The 17,351-nt window shown below is 44.4% G+C and overlaps 1 protein-coding gene and 1 long non-coding RNA gene across 3 annotated transcripts in view; one reads left to right on the forward strand and one right to left on the reverse strand.

The window, feature by feature from the left end:
- The window catches only part of LOC121270819, a 33,348-nt gene extending 18,747 nt beyond the window's left edge, over positions 1-14,601 (forward strand). Inside the window, exons 2-3 of the long non-coding RNA XR_005941622.1 lie at positions 8,819-9,011; positions 13,293-14,601. This is a non-coding gene — a long non-coding RNA (uncharacterized LOC121270819). The remainder of the gene's footprint in view (positions 1-8,818; positions 9,012-13,292) is intronic.
- Positions 1-17,351, reverse strand: part of LOC121270815 (nuclear factor NF-kappa-B p100 subunit-like) — a 62,248-nt gene that overhangs the window by 13,765 nt on the left and 31,132 nt on the right. For both annotated transcript variants that reach the window (XM_041176272.1, XM_041176273.1), the window contains exons 10-17: positions 15,668-15,753; positions 13,226-13,364; positions 10,698-10,817; positions 10,226-10,432; positions 5,887-6,028; positions 3,837-3,951; positions 1,862-2,072; positions 1,189-1,358 (exon numbers count right to left, since the gene is read on the reverse strand). In XM_041176272.1, the coding sequence (XP_041032206.1) occupies positions 1,189-1,358; positions 1,862-2,072; positions 3,837-3,951; positions 5,887-6,028; positions 10,226-10,432; positions 10,698-10,817; positions 13,226-13,364; positions 15,668-15,753 (1,190 nt within the window). The remainder of the gene's footprint in view (positions 1-1,188; positions 1,359-1,861; positions 2,073-3,836; positions 3,952-5,886; positions 6,029-10,225; positions 10,433-10,697; positions 10,818-13,225; positions 13,365-15,667; positions 15,754-17,351) is intronic.

Here is a 17,351-nt window from a genome sequence, read left to right on the forward strand (position 1 = left end):
TTAGCTCATTAATGGCCTTAATAGGCCCTTCAATTATCGGCGGGCACACAGCCAACTCCGGCATCTGTCTGCTGAAATAAATATCGCGCCAGTGCGCAATGATGTCAGGACACATGCCCAATGTCATTGCGTGTCATATTACGCTTGCGCGTATCAGGCGCACGCACCCATGCCGAACGTAAAATTCTGGCCTAAATGTTACTGTGGTTTGTCTTTTGCTTTATTTTTTAAATAAATCTTCATTCTACTATAAAATCATCACAACTAATTGGGGACATCATTTCCTGATTTCAGAACCTCTCATCATGCTATACAAATTGGAAAAAAACGTTTTGGCATCTGTTTCAAGCTTCCCTTTGGGATTTAGGCAGTTTGACATTTACCATCAGACAAGCCATAACAGTTTTCTAATTAAAGGGACAGGCTGACATATTGAGAAAGGCTCATCTTCAGCTTTTGCATCAGAAGCTTTGAGGTCTCTCAACTTGTTGTTGAACGTTGCCTTGACATCACAGTAACACTTCACTCCAGCAAGCATACCCACGGCTCATCACCAGTTTGTCTTTTTAACCCACTCCTTCCCAGGTCACTCAAACATTCCCTGAGATTTGCCAATCCAGCCTGGTACAGCAACACAATCACATGGAGGGCGGGCATTTCACAATGGATTTCAGGAGCAGAGAAGTGAAAATTTGGGCGGGGATATTCCAGCCCTGTCATGGTGGGATCCACCCTTAGTTTCTTACGTGCATAATATGGATTAAAAAAAAAATTAAACTCTTCAGCAGCAGCTGAAATGGCAACATTAGTACCTCCATGAATATTGAATGCACAGAGTTTACTGCACCTGCCCCTTTAAGGATCCAGAAGAGCCTCGACTCATCTCTCACAGCTGGCCAGCAACCAATAGTACTGTAATATTTAAAAGGAGTCTTGAGTGGAGGATGGGACATAGGGGCGAGGGTACACACCTGCCCCAAACCACTCATCTGGGAAGCACCAGGCGAACAAGCTCGGTCCTCAGTGGTGTTAAGCATGAGGGAACAGGCAGCTCTGCCCATCTGCAGGAAGGTGACGTGCAGCAGCTTTCAAAGCAACTGCTGGGGTAGGAAAAAAAAGGTGAGCGGGGAGAGCCTAGATGCCCCAGGTCCAACACAGTTACCACGACACCTGTACAAAGTGACCTACTTCCAACAAGAGGTGTCCAGCCAGATTCAGACTCTGGATTTCCACAGCTAAGTGCAGAGGCGTCCGGCCACTTTTCTGTTCAGCAATGTTTTTATCTGCCCCTTTGTTCAGCAGAATTTGCAGCAATTTTTTATTCACTGCTTTCACTGCCAGGTGCACTGGGTACAACCCTGGAAAAAGAGGAGATTCAGACAGTTAGTTAAAAATGGACAGTGACTGGGTAAAACACACCGATTGAGATTCTTCTTCATAAGCATGCTTGAAGTTTTGGATTTTTTTGTTAAATTTTCTTCCCCTCGTGACCAGAGATGCTGAATTTTGCTGGGTGTAACAATTGATAAGTCGGAGGGCCCCTGACCCCTGGGGTGGGCAGGGAAGACAGTTCCACAGGCATGTGAGCACCTTGGCTCTGCGCTCAAGCACTCACTGCATCCTGATGCAGTCAGTGGTCGCGCACAGGATCCTAGATAAGGATCAGGAGCAGGAATCCCGGCCTTTCTGGAATACAAGGGCAGCTAAGCAAATTGCAATGGTCCCACCATCACAGCTAAGGTCAGCGAACTCAGCCAGGCCAAGGGATCAAACCTGCGGTCTCTGCTCTTTGAGAATTGGCAGCTCACTAGGTGGTGCACTTAACCATTAGTTCTGTGAACCTCTCGCATGCATTACCTACCATTACAGTCTGGTAACGTCAGCAGTTTGCTGAGGGCCTGAGGCTTCAGATGTTCCAGCAATAATTCCACCATCTTCTCATCCTTTCTATGGAGGGCAAGATGGAGAATGGAGTTTCCATGACGATCTAAAATGGTGGCATTAGCTCCAGCAGTGAGCAGTAACTCAACAATCCTGTGTTGCTGGGTGATTACTCCGAGGTGCAGAGGAGTCTGGGATAGACAAAAAACATCACAAAACCTTTTAGGCTAAATCATAGTCACCAAACTGCTAACCCCATGCTATATCTGTCCTGGGAGTGTTTGATGGAGACAGTGTACAGGGAGCTTTATTCTGTATCTAACCCTGTGCTGTACCTGCCCTGGGAGTGTTTGATGGGGACAGTGCAGAGGGAGCTTTACTCTGTATCTAACCCTGTGCTGTACCTGTCCTGGGAGTGTTTCATGGGGACACTGTAGAGGGAGCTTTACTCTGTATCTAACCCCGTGCTGTATCTGTCTCGGGAGTGTTTGATGGGGACGGTGTAGAGGGAGCTTCACTCTGTATCCAACTCAAGGTGTGCAGTGATCTTTTTTTATTTACTATAATTTGCATGTGACATCTTCAACAATTAGAACTCACGAATTGGAAGTACAATTTCAAAACTTATATATAGCACCAAATTGAGGGATATAACTAATTCTGATGTAGAATGTAAGATGACATTAAAAAACTTGTAGAATAGGTGTTTAAGCAGCAAATGAGCTTCAACATAGATAAATGTGAGGTGAGACATTTTGGAAAGAATAGGGAGGCACATAATTCTTGCAAAATAATTGCCTAATAGGACAGAAGGACAGAGGGGTTTGTGGGTAAAGATACACAAGGCACTAGAGAGAGCAAAGTAAGTTAATAAAACCATAAAACTCAAGAAAGCACTGCGGTGAATTTCAAGAGGAATGGAATTGAAAAGCAAAGAAGTTACGTTAAACTTGAACAGGACCCTAGTTAGACACACTGGGAGTCTGGTGAACGTTTCTAGTCTCCATATTGTTAAATGGATAAAGAGGCAGTGGAGGATGTGCAAAAAAATTCACATGGGTGATACCAAAACCGAATGTTTGTACTTATCAGGAATAATTAAGCAGGCTGGGTCTCTTTGCTTTAGCAGAAAGGTTGCTGGGTGTTGTAGCTGAGCTCTTTAAGATAATAAAAGAGAGATGTAGAGAAAATGCTTCCATTCAAAGGAAATCCAAAACTACAGACTCTCTGTATAAGACAGTTACAAATAAATCCATAAGGAATTCAGGAGAAACTCTTTTACCCAGAGAATGGAGAGAATGTGGAATTCAGGAAGGAATGGTTGAAACAAAACAGCTTAGAAGCATTTTAGGGGAAGCCTCAAACAGCAATAACTTATATTTATATAGCATCTTTAACATAATGAAATGTCCCAAGATGCTTGACAGGAACATTATAAAAACAAAGATAACACCGGGACACATGAGGAGATATTAGGATAGGTGAACAAAAGTTTGGTCAAAGAGGCAGGTTTTAAGGAGCGTCTTAAAGAAGGGAAGTGAGGCAGAAAAGCAGAGAGGCGTAGAGAGGGTATCCCAGAGCTTGGGGCCCAGGACACTGAAGGTATGGCCACCAATGGTGGAGCAATTAAACACAAGAGGCCAGAGTTAGAGGAGGGGTGTGGGATTGGAGGTGATGACAGAGAATAGGGAGGGGCGAGGCTTAAGAGAGATTTGAAAACAAGGATGAAAATTTTAAAATGAAGATGTTGCTTGACTCGAGGTAATGTAGGTTACTGAGCCGAGGAGTGGAAGAGCAGAGGGACAGGAGGATATGAAATAGAGTGGGAGGGGACTCGTATGGGATATGAACATGGATTGAGTAGACTGAATGGTCAGGTTCTGCACTGTAGACTTGATGAAATTTGGTGAGGAGCTGAAAATAGGATAGGGAAAGGCTGATGTACAGAGACTGACCTGCCGTAGATCATTGGGGATGTTGATGATGTTCTGCCGTGGAATACTAACAATAACCTGCAGCAGCTGCTGGACCACAAGGGGCTGTTGATGGATGATGGCCAAATGTAACGACCTGTAAAGAGAAGAGATCTTGTCAGAATAGCAGCTCAACACTGTCCCCATGTGGTGGAGCACACTGCCAGCCAGCTTCAGATGGCCAGGAAACATTTCTCCTGCTGGATTGCACAGGCATCTCCCTCCCTGTATGGGAATGAATGGTGAGTGTTAGTCTTTGAATGGTGAGCAACAGACTGCACCTGTCAATACATATTCACCCTCCAGCCACAGCCCTTGGACAATCTCCCTACCACAAAGCTGGGCAAAAGGCCCCAATTACTGTCCTGCCCAAAATCAGCTAGGTTAATGCTGAACTGGTAAGGAATCTCAGACATACTGCCCACTGACCTCCTACTGAGCCTGCAAGGAGACAAACCCACGTGATCAGCTCATTATGGAGACAGAAACTCAAATTGAAACTTGTGCAAATGTTAAGCTTCTGCACACAAAGTAGAAAGGAACCGGTTTTGCTGTGTACAGACTCCCAGGGTCAGTCAGACAGAAAGATTTGGAAGAGAAAGCTGAAAGCAGGTGCTGCTTTGCCAGATAGAAGGAAAGGACTGTTGTTGGGTTAACCGCCAAGCAGAGTTCTGGTGAGGACAGAAACAAGGATTGTAGAGAGTTAAAAAAGCAAGGAGTCGCCAGAGGGTGCCTTGCTACTGGAAGTCCATTCAATTTTGCCCAGAAGATTGAGTGATTTTGTTTAAAAGGACACTGGAAGATGCCTCCTGGTGGGGCAGGAAGAAGAGATCCTGCTAAAATTGGGAGGAGCTTGGGATTTTTAAACACAAGACTACACCACATACTCTACAGAAATGTAATGTAGACATGTGGAATGGGGTTTTTGGTTGTGTAAGAAGTTAATAAGGAATCCTTTTCTGTAGTTTAGTGTATTACTAAGTAATGCTTAGTCAATGTTGATTTTAGTTTGGTTGTTATAATAAAAGGCTTGATTTTTTTCATTTATTCGTTCATGGCACATGGGCACCGCTGACTGGGCCAGTGTTTATTGTCCATCCCTGATTGCTCTTGGTAAGGTGGTAGTGAGCTGTCTTCTTGAACCACTGCAGTCCATGTGGTGTAGGTACACCCACAGTGCTGTTAGGGAGGGAGTTCCAGGATAGTGACCCAGTGTCAGTGAAGGAATGGTGATATATTTCCAAGTCAGAATGGTGAGTGACTTGGAGGGGAACTTCCAGGTGGTGGTGTTCCCATCTATCTGCTGCTCTTGTCCTTCTAGGTGGTGAAGTTCACAGGTTTGGAAGTTGTTGTTATAAGAGCCTTGATGAGTTGCTGCAGTGCATCTTGTAGATGGTGCTCACTGCTGCTACTGTGCATCAGTGGTTGAGGAACAGAATGTTTAAGGTCATGGATGGGATGCCAATCCTTAATGGTGTTGAGCCTCAAGTGTTGTTGAAACTGCACTCATCCAGGGAAGTGGAGAGTATTCCATCGCACTCCTGACTTGTGCCTTGTAGATGATGGACAGGCTTTTGGGGGGTGGGGGTGGTGTGGGGGTCAGGAGGCAAGTTACTCACTACAGGATTCCTAGCCTCTGACCTGCTCTTGTAGCCACAGTATTTATATGGACAGTCCAGTTCAGTTTCTGGTCAATGGTAACCCCCAGGATGTTGACAGATGGAGATTCAGTGATGGTGATGCCATTGAATATCAAGAGACGATGGTTAGATTCTCTCTTGTTGGAGATGGTCATTGCCTGGCACCTTTGTGGCATCAATGTTACTTGCCAATTATTAGCCCAAACATGAAATCTTGTCCTCTGCCACTGCGTTGGACACTGGGAAATTCATATCTCTTTAAAAGTTAATCGGTCTCTACCGGGATTGTAATACTGTGGATATGTCACTGTAAACACACCCAGCCTATGGATACATCACCCAAAATATGTCACCATAAACATATGACTGCTGCTTCATGAAAGAATACTTACGTGTCTCCATTTTCATCCTGAATAGCTGTCAGGTGTCTCTGGACAGCCAGTAGCATGCGGACGTCTCCAGTGATGGCGTAGTCCAGTAAAGCCCGGGCTGTGCGCTGTGTAATTTGCAGAGCTCTCATATGAAGAAATTGCTCTGCAGAGTGAGGGAAGAATAAGTGATCCACAGATCAACATCTCACACTAAACAAGATAATTGGTGATCACCTTTCAAACAGGAGGCAGCCATCTGGCTCCTTGAGCCTGTTCTGCCATTCAATGAGATCATTGCTGATCTGAGGCCTGACTCTATCCACCCGCTTTTGCTCCATATCTCTTTACACCTTTAGTTAACAAAAATCTATAAATCTGAGTTTTACAAAACAACATACAAATGAGGAGGAGTAGGTCATTCGGCCCTTCGAGCCTGCTCTGTCATTCAATAAGATCATGGCTGATCTGGTTGTGGCCTCAACTGCACATTCCACCTACCCCTGATAACCTTCGACACCCTGGTTATTCAAGAATTTGTCTACCTCTGCCTTAAAAATATCCAATGACTCTGCCTCAACTGCTCTCTGGGAAAGCAAGTTCCACAGACTCTCAACGTTCAAGAGAAAAAAATTAATCCTCGTCTCAATCTTCAATGGGAGAATCCTTATTTTTAAATGGTGTTCCCTGGTCAAGTTTGTCCTTTCAGTATCCACCCTGCCAAGTGCCCTCAGGATCTTATATGTTTCAATAAGATCACCGCTCATTTTCCTAAATGCCAATGGATACAGGTACAACCTTTCCTCATAAGAGAAACCCCTCACCCCGCGAATCAGTCAAGTGAACCTTCTCTGAATTGTTTCTAACGCATTTATATCCTTTCTTAAATAAGGAGACCAAAATTGTACACAATACTCCAGATATGGTCTCACCAACACCCTGTAAAACTATAGCAAAACTTCCCTACTTCTATGTTCCATTCTCCTTGCAATAAACAACAACATTTCATTTGCCTTCTTGATCACTTGCAGTACCTACGTACTAACTTTTTGTGATTCATGTACCAGGACACCCAGATCCCTCTGTATGGCCAGTCCTACAATCTCTCTCCATTTAAATAATATGATGCTTTTCTATTCTTCTTGCCAAAGTGGACAAATTCACATTTTCCCACATTATACTCCACCTGCCAAATTTTGGCCCATTCATCTAACCTATTCCATATCCTGTTGCAGACGCCTTATGTCCTGTTGACAACTTACTCTCCAACTTATCTTTGTATCACAACCAAATTTAGCAACCATACATTCGGATCCATCATCCAAGTCATTGATCTAGATTGTAAATAGTTGAGGCCCCAGCACTGATCCCTGTGGCACTCCACTTGTCACATCTTACCAACCTGAAAATGATTCATTTATTTATGCCTACTCTGTTTCCTGTTAGCTAACCAATCCTCTATCCATGCTAATTATATTATCTCTTACACCATGAGCTCTTATTTTGTGCAGTAACCTTTGATGTGGCACCTTGTCAAATGTCTTCTGGAAATCCAAGAACGCCACATCCAGAGGTTCCCCTCTATCCATGTTGCTTGTTACTTCCTCAAAGAAATGATAAATTAGTCAAGCATGGTTTCCCTTTCACAAATCATGTTGACTCTGCCTGATTGCATTGAGCTTTCTAAGTGCCCCACTATAACTTGCTTAATATTTTCCCCATGACAGATGTTAAGCTAACTGGCCTGTAGTTTCCTGCTTCCTGTCTCCTACCTTTTCTTGAATAAAGGAGTCACATTTGCTATTTTCCAATCTGATGGGACCTTTCCAGAATCTAGGGAAATTTGGCAAATCAAACTAGCCACTTCTTTTGAGACCCTATTCAAATTAATAATTGATCTAGCATCAATTGCCATTTGCAGAAGAGAGTTCCAAACTTATCCCACCCTTTGTGTCAGGCAATGTTTCCTCAATTTCACTCCCGAAAGATCTGGCTCGAGTTTTTAGATTTTGCTCCCTAACCTCCCCAACCAGTGAAACCTCTTCATGTACCTTTTCCATTTCCATTAATATTGTAAACATTTTTGATCAAATCATTCCTTAACCTTCTAAATTAGAGACTACATTGGTAGTTTATGTAATCTCTTCTGGTAATGTAAGCCTTGGAGCCCAGGTATCAGTCTGCTAAATCTACACTGCTTTCCCTTCAAAGCCAACATATCCTTCCCTAAGGTGTGGTGCCCACAATACACTCAGTTCTCTAGCCAGGGCTTTATACAGCTAAAGCATGACTTCTACCCCTTGTATCCTCGTCCTCTTGATATAAAGGCCAGCATTCCAACAACCTTTTTGGTTATTTTCTGCACCAGTTCATGACATTGTCATGATCTTTACACAAGGCCCCCTTCAATCTCTTTGGACCTCCACTGTTTCTAGCTCATCATTTAAAAAGTCCCCTGTTTTATCCTCTTTAGGTTGAAAATGGCTGATCTCACACTTGCCTCCATTGAAATACATTTGCCACAGGTTTGTCCATTCTCAGTCTTTCAATATCTCTTAGCAACTTTATATTTCTAGCTACACTGTTTACAATGCCACTTATTAGCAAACTTTGATATATGGTTTTCCATCCAATTGTTTAAGTCATTGATAAATACAGTGAACAGTTGAGGCCCCAACTATACATGCAACAGTATTAAATACATCCTGCCAATTAGAGTACCTTCCCATTATCCCTGTTCTCTGTCGCCCAACATTCAGCCAATTTCCTAACCAGTTCAAAAATCTGCCTTCAATTCCATGAGCTTCCACCTTTGCCAACAGTCTTTTTGAGAGATTTCTGCAAATGCCTTCTGGAAGTCCATATAAATAACATCCATAGGCATTCTCTGTCCACTGAAGTGTCATCTCTGCAAAATATTCAACCTGCTTCATCAGCCAATCTGCTTCCTCTACAGGTCCAGGCTGGGTCTCTCTGATCAACAGAAATCAAGTTACAGCATAGAGTCTTGGCGTGAATCTAAAGTAGAACTTCTACATTGGAAAGCGGCTAACTTCAATAGATTGAGAGGGGAGTGGAAATGGAACCAAAGACTGACAAGAAAAACTGTAACAGAGCAATGGGTGATCTTTAAGGAAGCAATGTTTCAGGTACGGGATAGGTACATTCCAATAAGAGTGAAAGGGCAGGGAACCAAAGGCAGAACTCCTCGGGTGATGAGAGAGATGGAGAATGTGATGAAACAAAAGAAAGTGAATGTTGTAGGCCAGCTGAATTCTTCACGCTAGAACCAGGCCAAATGCAATCACTTGAGAGGCAGAGTGATACAGAAAATAAGACTGGCAAAGAGAGAATAGAATGACAGTTAACAAAGATTTTCTAATGGTATGTAAACAGTAAACGGGTAGTAAGAGGCTGGATGGGTCCTACTAGGGACAAAGAGGATGATGTATGCTTTGAGACACAGAGTAAGGCTAGAATACTTAATGAGTACCTTGTCTTGATGTTTACTAAGGAAGATGAATCTAACTGGATATTAGTAAAAGTGGAGGTGATAGAGGTAATGGATGGTGTGAGAATTGATAGGCAGAACGTACTGGAGAGGCTGGCTATACGCACAGAGGATAAGTCGCCTGGTCCAGACGGCTGGTATCCCAGGTTAATAAGGCAAGAGGGATGAAGAGCTTGCCAAAACCTTCCAAACACCCCTAGATACATGGAAGGTGCTAGAGGATTGGAGAGTGGCAAATGGTTGAACCCTTGTTTAAGAAAGAGTACAAGGATATTGCGGGTAACTACATCGAATCAGTTTAACATTAGCAGTGGGTAAGGTTTTAAGAAACAATAATCAAGGGGAGAAAAAATCAGCACACACTTGGGAGAGCTTTCAGTTCCTTAAGGAGAGCTAGCACAAATTTTATAAAAGACAGATTGTGCTTGACTAATCTAATTGAATTTTTTGACGAATTAACAGAGAAGGTTGATGAGGGGAATTCAGTGGATCTAGTCTATGTGGATTTGACAAATTACCAACAATAGACTGGTCACCAAATTTGATGCTAATGAAATGGGGAAGGTCAGTGTCAGCTTTGATAAGAAATTTACTTGAGAACAGAAACGAGTCATCCAAGTGGTTACTTTTCAGCCTAGAAGATGATATAGACAGTGGCATTTTCCAAGGGCCAGTGCTAGGACTACAGCCTTTCTTTGCTATATGTAAATGACATGGATTTTGGAACACAGAGTAAAACCTCAAAATTTAACGATACCAAACTTGGAAGCGTGACAAACAGTGAGGATTATACAAATTAACAGATAGGCTAGCAGAATGGGCAGGTGAGACATTATGCACCATATCACGTACCTGGCTGGAGGGTTATCTGTTGGACCTCCCCTGAAGAGCTGTCTGTGCCCTGGGCTCTGGGTTGAGATGTAGTGATCTGTTGGAGGCCCTGCTCAGTGGTTAGTTCCATACACCCCTGTGGTCCCCCAGCATGCTGCATTCCCTGTTGGTACGTACAGTGTGGGTTTCCAAAACTGTTCACAAATCCGATAGAATTGAAGTTATAACCTGAAAAGATAGCAACAGAAATCCTCAGAGTCCTCGTGGAGCTCACCCTTAGTCACTTGGGCCAGCAGCCCCGCTGCCTGAGGCAAGATAATGTCACCTCCAGCTCATCTGTTCTCCCATCCCCTCCCCTGAACCCCACCAGTTCCCCCAGTGCCTCGCCTCCACCCCACCCTCCTCCCCTCCACGCCAGTTTCACACCGTGTTAGAAATTCAAAGAAACGTCACCAGATGCATGAATTAAGTGAGAATAAAATCCAGGCCTCACCTCCTCCTCCTCCTCCTCTTCCTCCAAACCCTGTAGCCCCCCCTGATGAACTCCCTCCTCCAAAATGGTCAGAGAAGTGAGGGAGCCTCTTCAGCCTCTTCCGATGGACCTCCTCTTTGTCTGTTGGAAGGAGAATAAGAGTGATATAGAAAACGGCTCAGGCTGGATGGAAGTCAAATCAGTCTTTGCAAAAAGTAACCCAATTATCACCTAACCAGACCCAGCATAAAGAGAAATTCTATTTTCAGAAAATCACCATCAGCCCTTTGAACCCTTGAACACACTGGTGGTGAAGGACGTATTCAGATGAGCCAAGTGGTTCACTGTTGTGAATAGGAGATAGCCTTGGAGTGAGGTGAAACTTTCTGGTCCAAGTGAGTGGCTGATTTTGGTTTAAAGGCTGAAGGAGGCTCAGCCCCAGAGTGAGACAGCCAGCACTGGCAGCACGTGGATAGTCGAGCCAATCATCCAGGCACATTCCATCATGGGGCAATGGATGGGAATCAAGAGGAAGCCCAGGTCTCCGTGCCCCTCTCATGACCCCATGCTCCTCTTGAGCTGCCAGGAGTAAGCTCAGCGTTAAAGCAATGATTGAAATGAATGCAGTACAAACTGCAAGGCTCTAAGTGAAGCGTTTGATTTGAGTTCTCTGAAGGACTTGTGTTGCTTCTGACTTGTCAGAGCTTTTAATGGGATGTTGGATTGCCGGGGTGGGTGGGGGAGGGTGCGGTGGTGGCAGAGTGGAGGGGGTAGGTGGGAAATGGGGGAGCTGGAGGAGTGAAAGGGCTTTTTTAAAAAAATTCATTCACAGGATGTGGGCATCGCTAGCTAGGCCAACATTTATTGCCCATCCCATTGCCTTTTAGAAGGTGAGCTGCCTTCTTGAACCACTGCAGTCCATGTGGTGTTGGACTGCTGTTAGGGAGGGAGTTCTAGGATTTTGACCCAGTGACAGTGAAGGAACAGCGATATATTTCCAAATCAGGATGGTGAGTGACTTGGAGGGGAACTTCCTGGCGGTGGTGTTCCCATGTGTCTGCTGCCCTTGTCCTTCTAGGTGGTAGTGGTTGTGAGTTTGGAAGGTGCTGTGTAAGGGGCCTTGATGAGTTCCTACAGTGCATCTTGTGGATGGTACACACTGCTGCTACTGTGCATCTGTAGTGGAGGGAGTGAATGTTTATGGATTGGGTGCCAATCAAGCGAGCTGTTTTGTCCAGGAATGTATCAAGCTTCTTGAGTTGGAGACAGAGGGATAATATCCAGATTATTTTGTGAATTCTAGCCACAGTTACCTTCAATGTTTCAATATTGAATTTCATGCCCCAGTATACTACAAATTTTTAGGCAATAGTTTTAAAAACTGGACATAAACAGTCTATTAAAATGGCTGCTGAGAATCATGTGACCATTGGCATTTGAGCTCCAGACAAGTGAATACCATCTGTAGAATTCACACACATCTTTGTTTAAGGATGGACCAAAAATAAGAACCTTTCAGACTGATGTGATTCAATACCCTTCCCTGAAATCAATCAAAGAGGGTATTATCAGAATGAGTGGGTCTTTCTGAAACAAAGACACTGACTCGGTGCAGACTTGATGGGCTGAAGGGTCTCTTCTGCACTGTGAGATTCTATGACTGTCTCAAGCTTTAAGAGTTGTTAACCTGCAACACAGTTGCTGGAATCAACATGAACACCACTGCTCCTATTTAGAAAAGACTTTGAACTTGTGAAAGTCTCATGGTGAGACAGCCATGTTTTCTGTCTACTTTTAAATATCAGCACAAACTGTTTGCAAGCAGAACCATCAGTTCAGCCAGACTGTGAACCAGACTTGAAACAAGCTGCAAGACATCAGGAAGCCTAAGTACGTAACCTGCTCCAGTTAAAGTTCACCTGAGAACCAATCTCCTAGAAACTGAACTACAGGAAACCTCATAACCTGTGAACCAGAGACCTGCTACATGGGAGATCAGAGGTCGTAAATTAGAGACTTAGATAACTATATTCCCTAAAAGTGCATTCACTTATCTGTATCTAAACTTTTTGTGTGTGAGTTTGTGAGAACGAGTGTGTGATGTTGCATTAACTTAGAGTAAATATGGGAGAATAAATAATCCTCTTTAGTTTAAAACTCACAAAATCAATAAATTGAAATTATTTAATTGACAGACACTCCGAGGGATAAGAAAACATACGCTACCTGTGTGTCCCCTATTAATGCCTGTGATCAGTATTACATTCATTCCATAACATGAGCTATTATGGGAAAATACTGTCTAGGCCATCCCTACTCCCAAAATTCCTCCTTACCCTGCCTTGTCTTGTCTTCCAGACCCCACAGCCCACCCATTATCCTATGGATACCACGCTTAGGATCTAAATTCGGTGTGAGGTTCTGCACAAAGCCTTCTGGCCCTCAAAGGTTCAACAGTGACCCCAGCCACCATTGTGCAGTCTCTGTTCACTCAGGGGTGCAGCACGTTGACGTACAGACCTGGATTCTCACCTCCCCCTTTCACTTACCTTCCACTCTGGGGCAGTATGTGAATGCTTTGGCCTCACTAGTTTCTCCATCTTTCCTCCTCTTCAGCTGGACAAAGACTGTGATTGGTTTTTCAATATCGATGTTCCAGTATCGTGGGGTCCGGAAAACAATCGCAAACTGAGAAATAGACAAGCCCAGAAAGAAATTACTTTTCCAGATGTATGAACAGCTACTGAACAATAACTTTGCAATGAACAACACCTGGTGAAGTGTGCACTGTAGGAGGACCAGAATCCTGATCATTAAATTGCCGCAGCTCAGTGGAAAGCATTCTCGTCCATGTCAGAAGGACATGGGTTAAAGTCCCACCCTGAAGACCCGAGCACACAAAGCAGCGTGATACTCCACTGCAGAGGGAGTGCTGCACTGTCTGAGGTGCCATTGTCTGGATGAGATATTAAACTGAGGCAAAACAGAGAAAGAGCCCATGAAGAAAGAAAAGGAGTTGCATTTCTATAGCACCTTTCACAACCTCAGAACGTCCTAAAGCACCTTACAGCCAGTGATGCTCTTTTGAAGAGTAGGCACTGTTGTAAAGTAGAACAGTGGAATCTACTTCAAAGATGAATCTGTAAAGGACAGGTTTTGATTAAGCAATTTGAATTTTTTGAAGAGACAATTAAAGTAGTGGACAATAGAATATCTATAGAAGTTATTTATATGGAATTTCAGAGGCATTTGATAAAGTCCCTTACAAGAAACAGTTAGCTAAAGTTGAAATTAATTAGAGGCACATTGAGCTGCTTAGAAAATTGAGAGGAAGGAGACAGGGATAATGGGCATATACTCTAATCGGAAGGAAGTAATGACCGGTGTCCTGTAAGGATCTATGTTGGGGTCTCAGCTATTCACCATATTTACTAATGATCCAGATGGGCTGAAAAGCCACATTGCCAAATTTGCTGATAACACAATGAAAAGTGGCATTGGAAGCATAAAATTACCAAGGGATACGAATATATGAAATGAACAAGTAAAAAGATTTCAATGTGGACATCTGGCTGGTTATCCACTTTGGGTATTAAAGAAAAGGACAAAACAGGGTGCTTTGGAAATGGTGAAAATGTAGAAACCATGGAAGTTCAGAGAGACCTGGGGGTCCAGGTACAAAAATAATCATGAAGGCTGATGGAATGCTGACCTTTATATTGAGAGGATGGGAATACAAGGGGGTAGAGGTCATGTTTCAGCTGTACAAAGCCCTGGTTAGACCACGCCTGGAGTTACTGAGGGCAGTTCTGGGCACAATGCCTTAGGAAGGATGTATGAGCCTAGAAGTGCAGCTTAGATTTGTCTGAATGATACCTGGACTCCAAGCGATAAGTTACAAAGAGAGATCACACGAACGAGGGTTATATTCCCTGAGTTTAGAAGGTTAAGGAGTAACTAGGTTGAAGTCTTCAAGATATGAAGGGGTCAGTGCAGGGGGTCTGTGGGGTGGTGGGGCGGAGAAATCAGCACGAGCCTGGGTTGGTGGGTCAGCATGCAAGGTCGGGGCGGGGTGGGGGTACAGGTCCACGAGGCTGGGAGAAGCAACGAATGACTTCGAAAGGAAATTGGATAGGAGCTCGAGGGAAGTAAACTTGCAGGGCGATGAGGAGAAAGTGGGGGAATGGGACTGACCGGATTTATCTACAGTCAGCTAGTATGGACTTGATGGGCTGAATGGCCTCCTTCTGTGTCACCAATGACTTTATGACTATGTCACTTTGCCAAAGATTTCACTAGAAGAGGATGTTATTGAGGTGGTGACAAAGGCATATGGGACACTTGCCTTTATCAATCGAGGCATAGATTACAAAAGTAGGGAGGTCATGCTAGAGTTGTAAAGAACCTTGGTGAGGCCACAGCTGGAGTACTGTGTGCAGTTCTGGTCACCACATTATATGAAGGATGTGATTGCACTGGAGGGGGTGCAGAGGAGATTCACCAGGATGTTTCCTGGGATGAAACATTTAAGTTATGAAGTAAGGTTGGATAGACTTGGGTTGTTTTCGTTGGAGCAGGGAAGACTGAGGGGTGACCTGATCGAGGTGTACAAGGTTATGAGGGGCATGGACAGGGTGGACAGCTGTTCTCCTTAGTTGAAGGGTCAGTCATGAGGGGACATAAGTTCAAGGTGAGGGGCAGGAGGTTTAGGGGGGATGTGAGGAAAATCCTTTTTACCCAGAGGGTGGTGAGGGTCTGGAATGCGCTGCCTGGGAGGGTGGTGGAGGCGGGTTGCCTCACACCCTTTAAAAAGTACCTGGATGAGCACTTGGCACGTCATAACATTCAAGGCTATGGGCCAAGTGCTGGTAAATGGAATTAGGTAGGTAGGTCAGGTGTTTCTCATGTGTTGGTGCAAACTCGATGGGCTGAAGGGCCTCTTCTGCACTGTGTGATTCTGTGATTTCAATAAACTGCAGGTATTTATTTACCTGTCTGTGAACATCGGTGGGTCCAAAGTCTCCATATGCCTCCCAACCATTGTCATCGTCCTCATAGAAACGGACTTGGATGTCATCTGGAAAACAGGAGTTCCATTTCAGTACTGGAGATTTGACAGGAAGCAGCACTGGGGGTGGGGGTGCGGGGACAGCACTACTCTCTGGGAAGAGAATTTCAAACACTAATGCCCCTCAGAAGAAATTCCATCTCATCTGTCTTAAATGGGAGACCCCTTATTTGGAAACTGTGCCCTCTCATTTTAGACATCCCCATGAAGGGAAACAACCTGTCAGCATCTATCCTGTCAACCCCCTCAGAATGGTATATGTTTCAATAAGGTCACCTCTCATTTTTCTAACTGAGGGTAGATCTAACCTGCTCACATGAAGCAGTCCATCTCTATATGCAGCAAGACCTGGATAACATTCATGCTTGGGCTGGTAAATGGCAAGTAACATTTGTGCCACACAAGTGCCAGGCAATGATTATCTCCAACAGGAGAGAGTCTAACCATCTCCCCTTGACATTCGATGGCATTACCATCACTGAATCCCCCACTATCCACATCCTGGGGGTTGCCATTGACCAGAAACTGAACTGGGGAATAGCCATATAAATACTGTGGCCACAAGAACAGGTCAGAGGCTGGGAATTCTGGAATAACTCACCTCCTGACTCCCCAAAGCCTGCCCACCATTGACAAGGCACAAGTCAGGCATGTGATGGAATACTCTCCACTTGCCTGGATGAGTGCAACTCCCACAACACTCAGGAAACTTGACACCATCCAGGGCAAAGCAACCCACTTGATCAGCACCCCATCCAAACATTCATTCCCTTCACTACCAACACAGCACAATGTGCATGATGTACAAGATGCACTGCAGGAATTCACCAACGCTCCTTATACAACACCTTCCGAACCCACGAGCACGACCATCTAGAAGGACAAGGAGAGCAGACACATGGGAACACCACCACCACCCACTCACCATCCTGACTTGAAATATATCACCGTTCCTTCACTGTCACTGGGTCAAAATCCTGGAACTCCCTCCCTAACAGCACTGTGGGTGTACCTACACCACATGGACTGCAGCGGCTCAAGAAGACAGCTCACCACCAGCCTCTCGAAAGCAATTAGGGATGAGCAATACTGGCCTAGCCAGCGAAGCCCACATCCCGTGAATGAATGAAAAAAAGAGTTCCAAAGACACACTACCCTAAGAAAAAAATTCTCATCCGTCTTAAATGGGCAACCTCTTATTTTTAAACAGTGGCCCCTAGTTCTAGATTCTCCCACAAGAGGAAACATCCTCTCCAAACCCACCCTGTGAAGACCCCTCAGGAGCTTAAATGTATGAATCAAGTCTCCTCTTACTTGTCTAATCTCCAGCAGATATAAGCCTAGCCTGTCCAACCTTCCCTCATAAGACAACGCTCCCATTCCAGTTATTAGTCCAGTAAATCTTCTCTGAACTGCTTCCAAAGCATTTACATTCTTCCTTAAATAAGAAGGAGACCGAATACTGTACATAGTACTCCAGCTCTGCAGTCCTGTCACATCCAGTTGTGAATGGTGGTGGACAATTAGACGACTCGAGGAGGAGGCTTCACAAATATCCCCATCCTCAATGACGGGGGAGCCCAGCACATCAATTCAAAAGATAAGGC

Source organism: Carcharodon carcharias, chromosome 28 (assembly GCF_017639515.1).
Source record: "Carcharodon carcharias isolate sCarCar2 chromosome 28, sCarCar2.pri, whole genome shotgun sequence".
NCBI classification, from domain to species: domain Eukaryota; kingdom Metazoa; phylum Chordata; class Chondrichthyes; order Lamniformes; family Lamnidae; genus Carcharodon; species Carcharodon carcharias.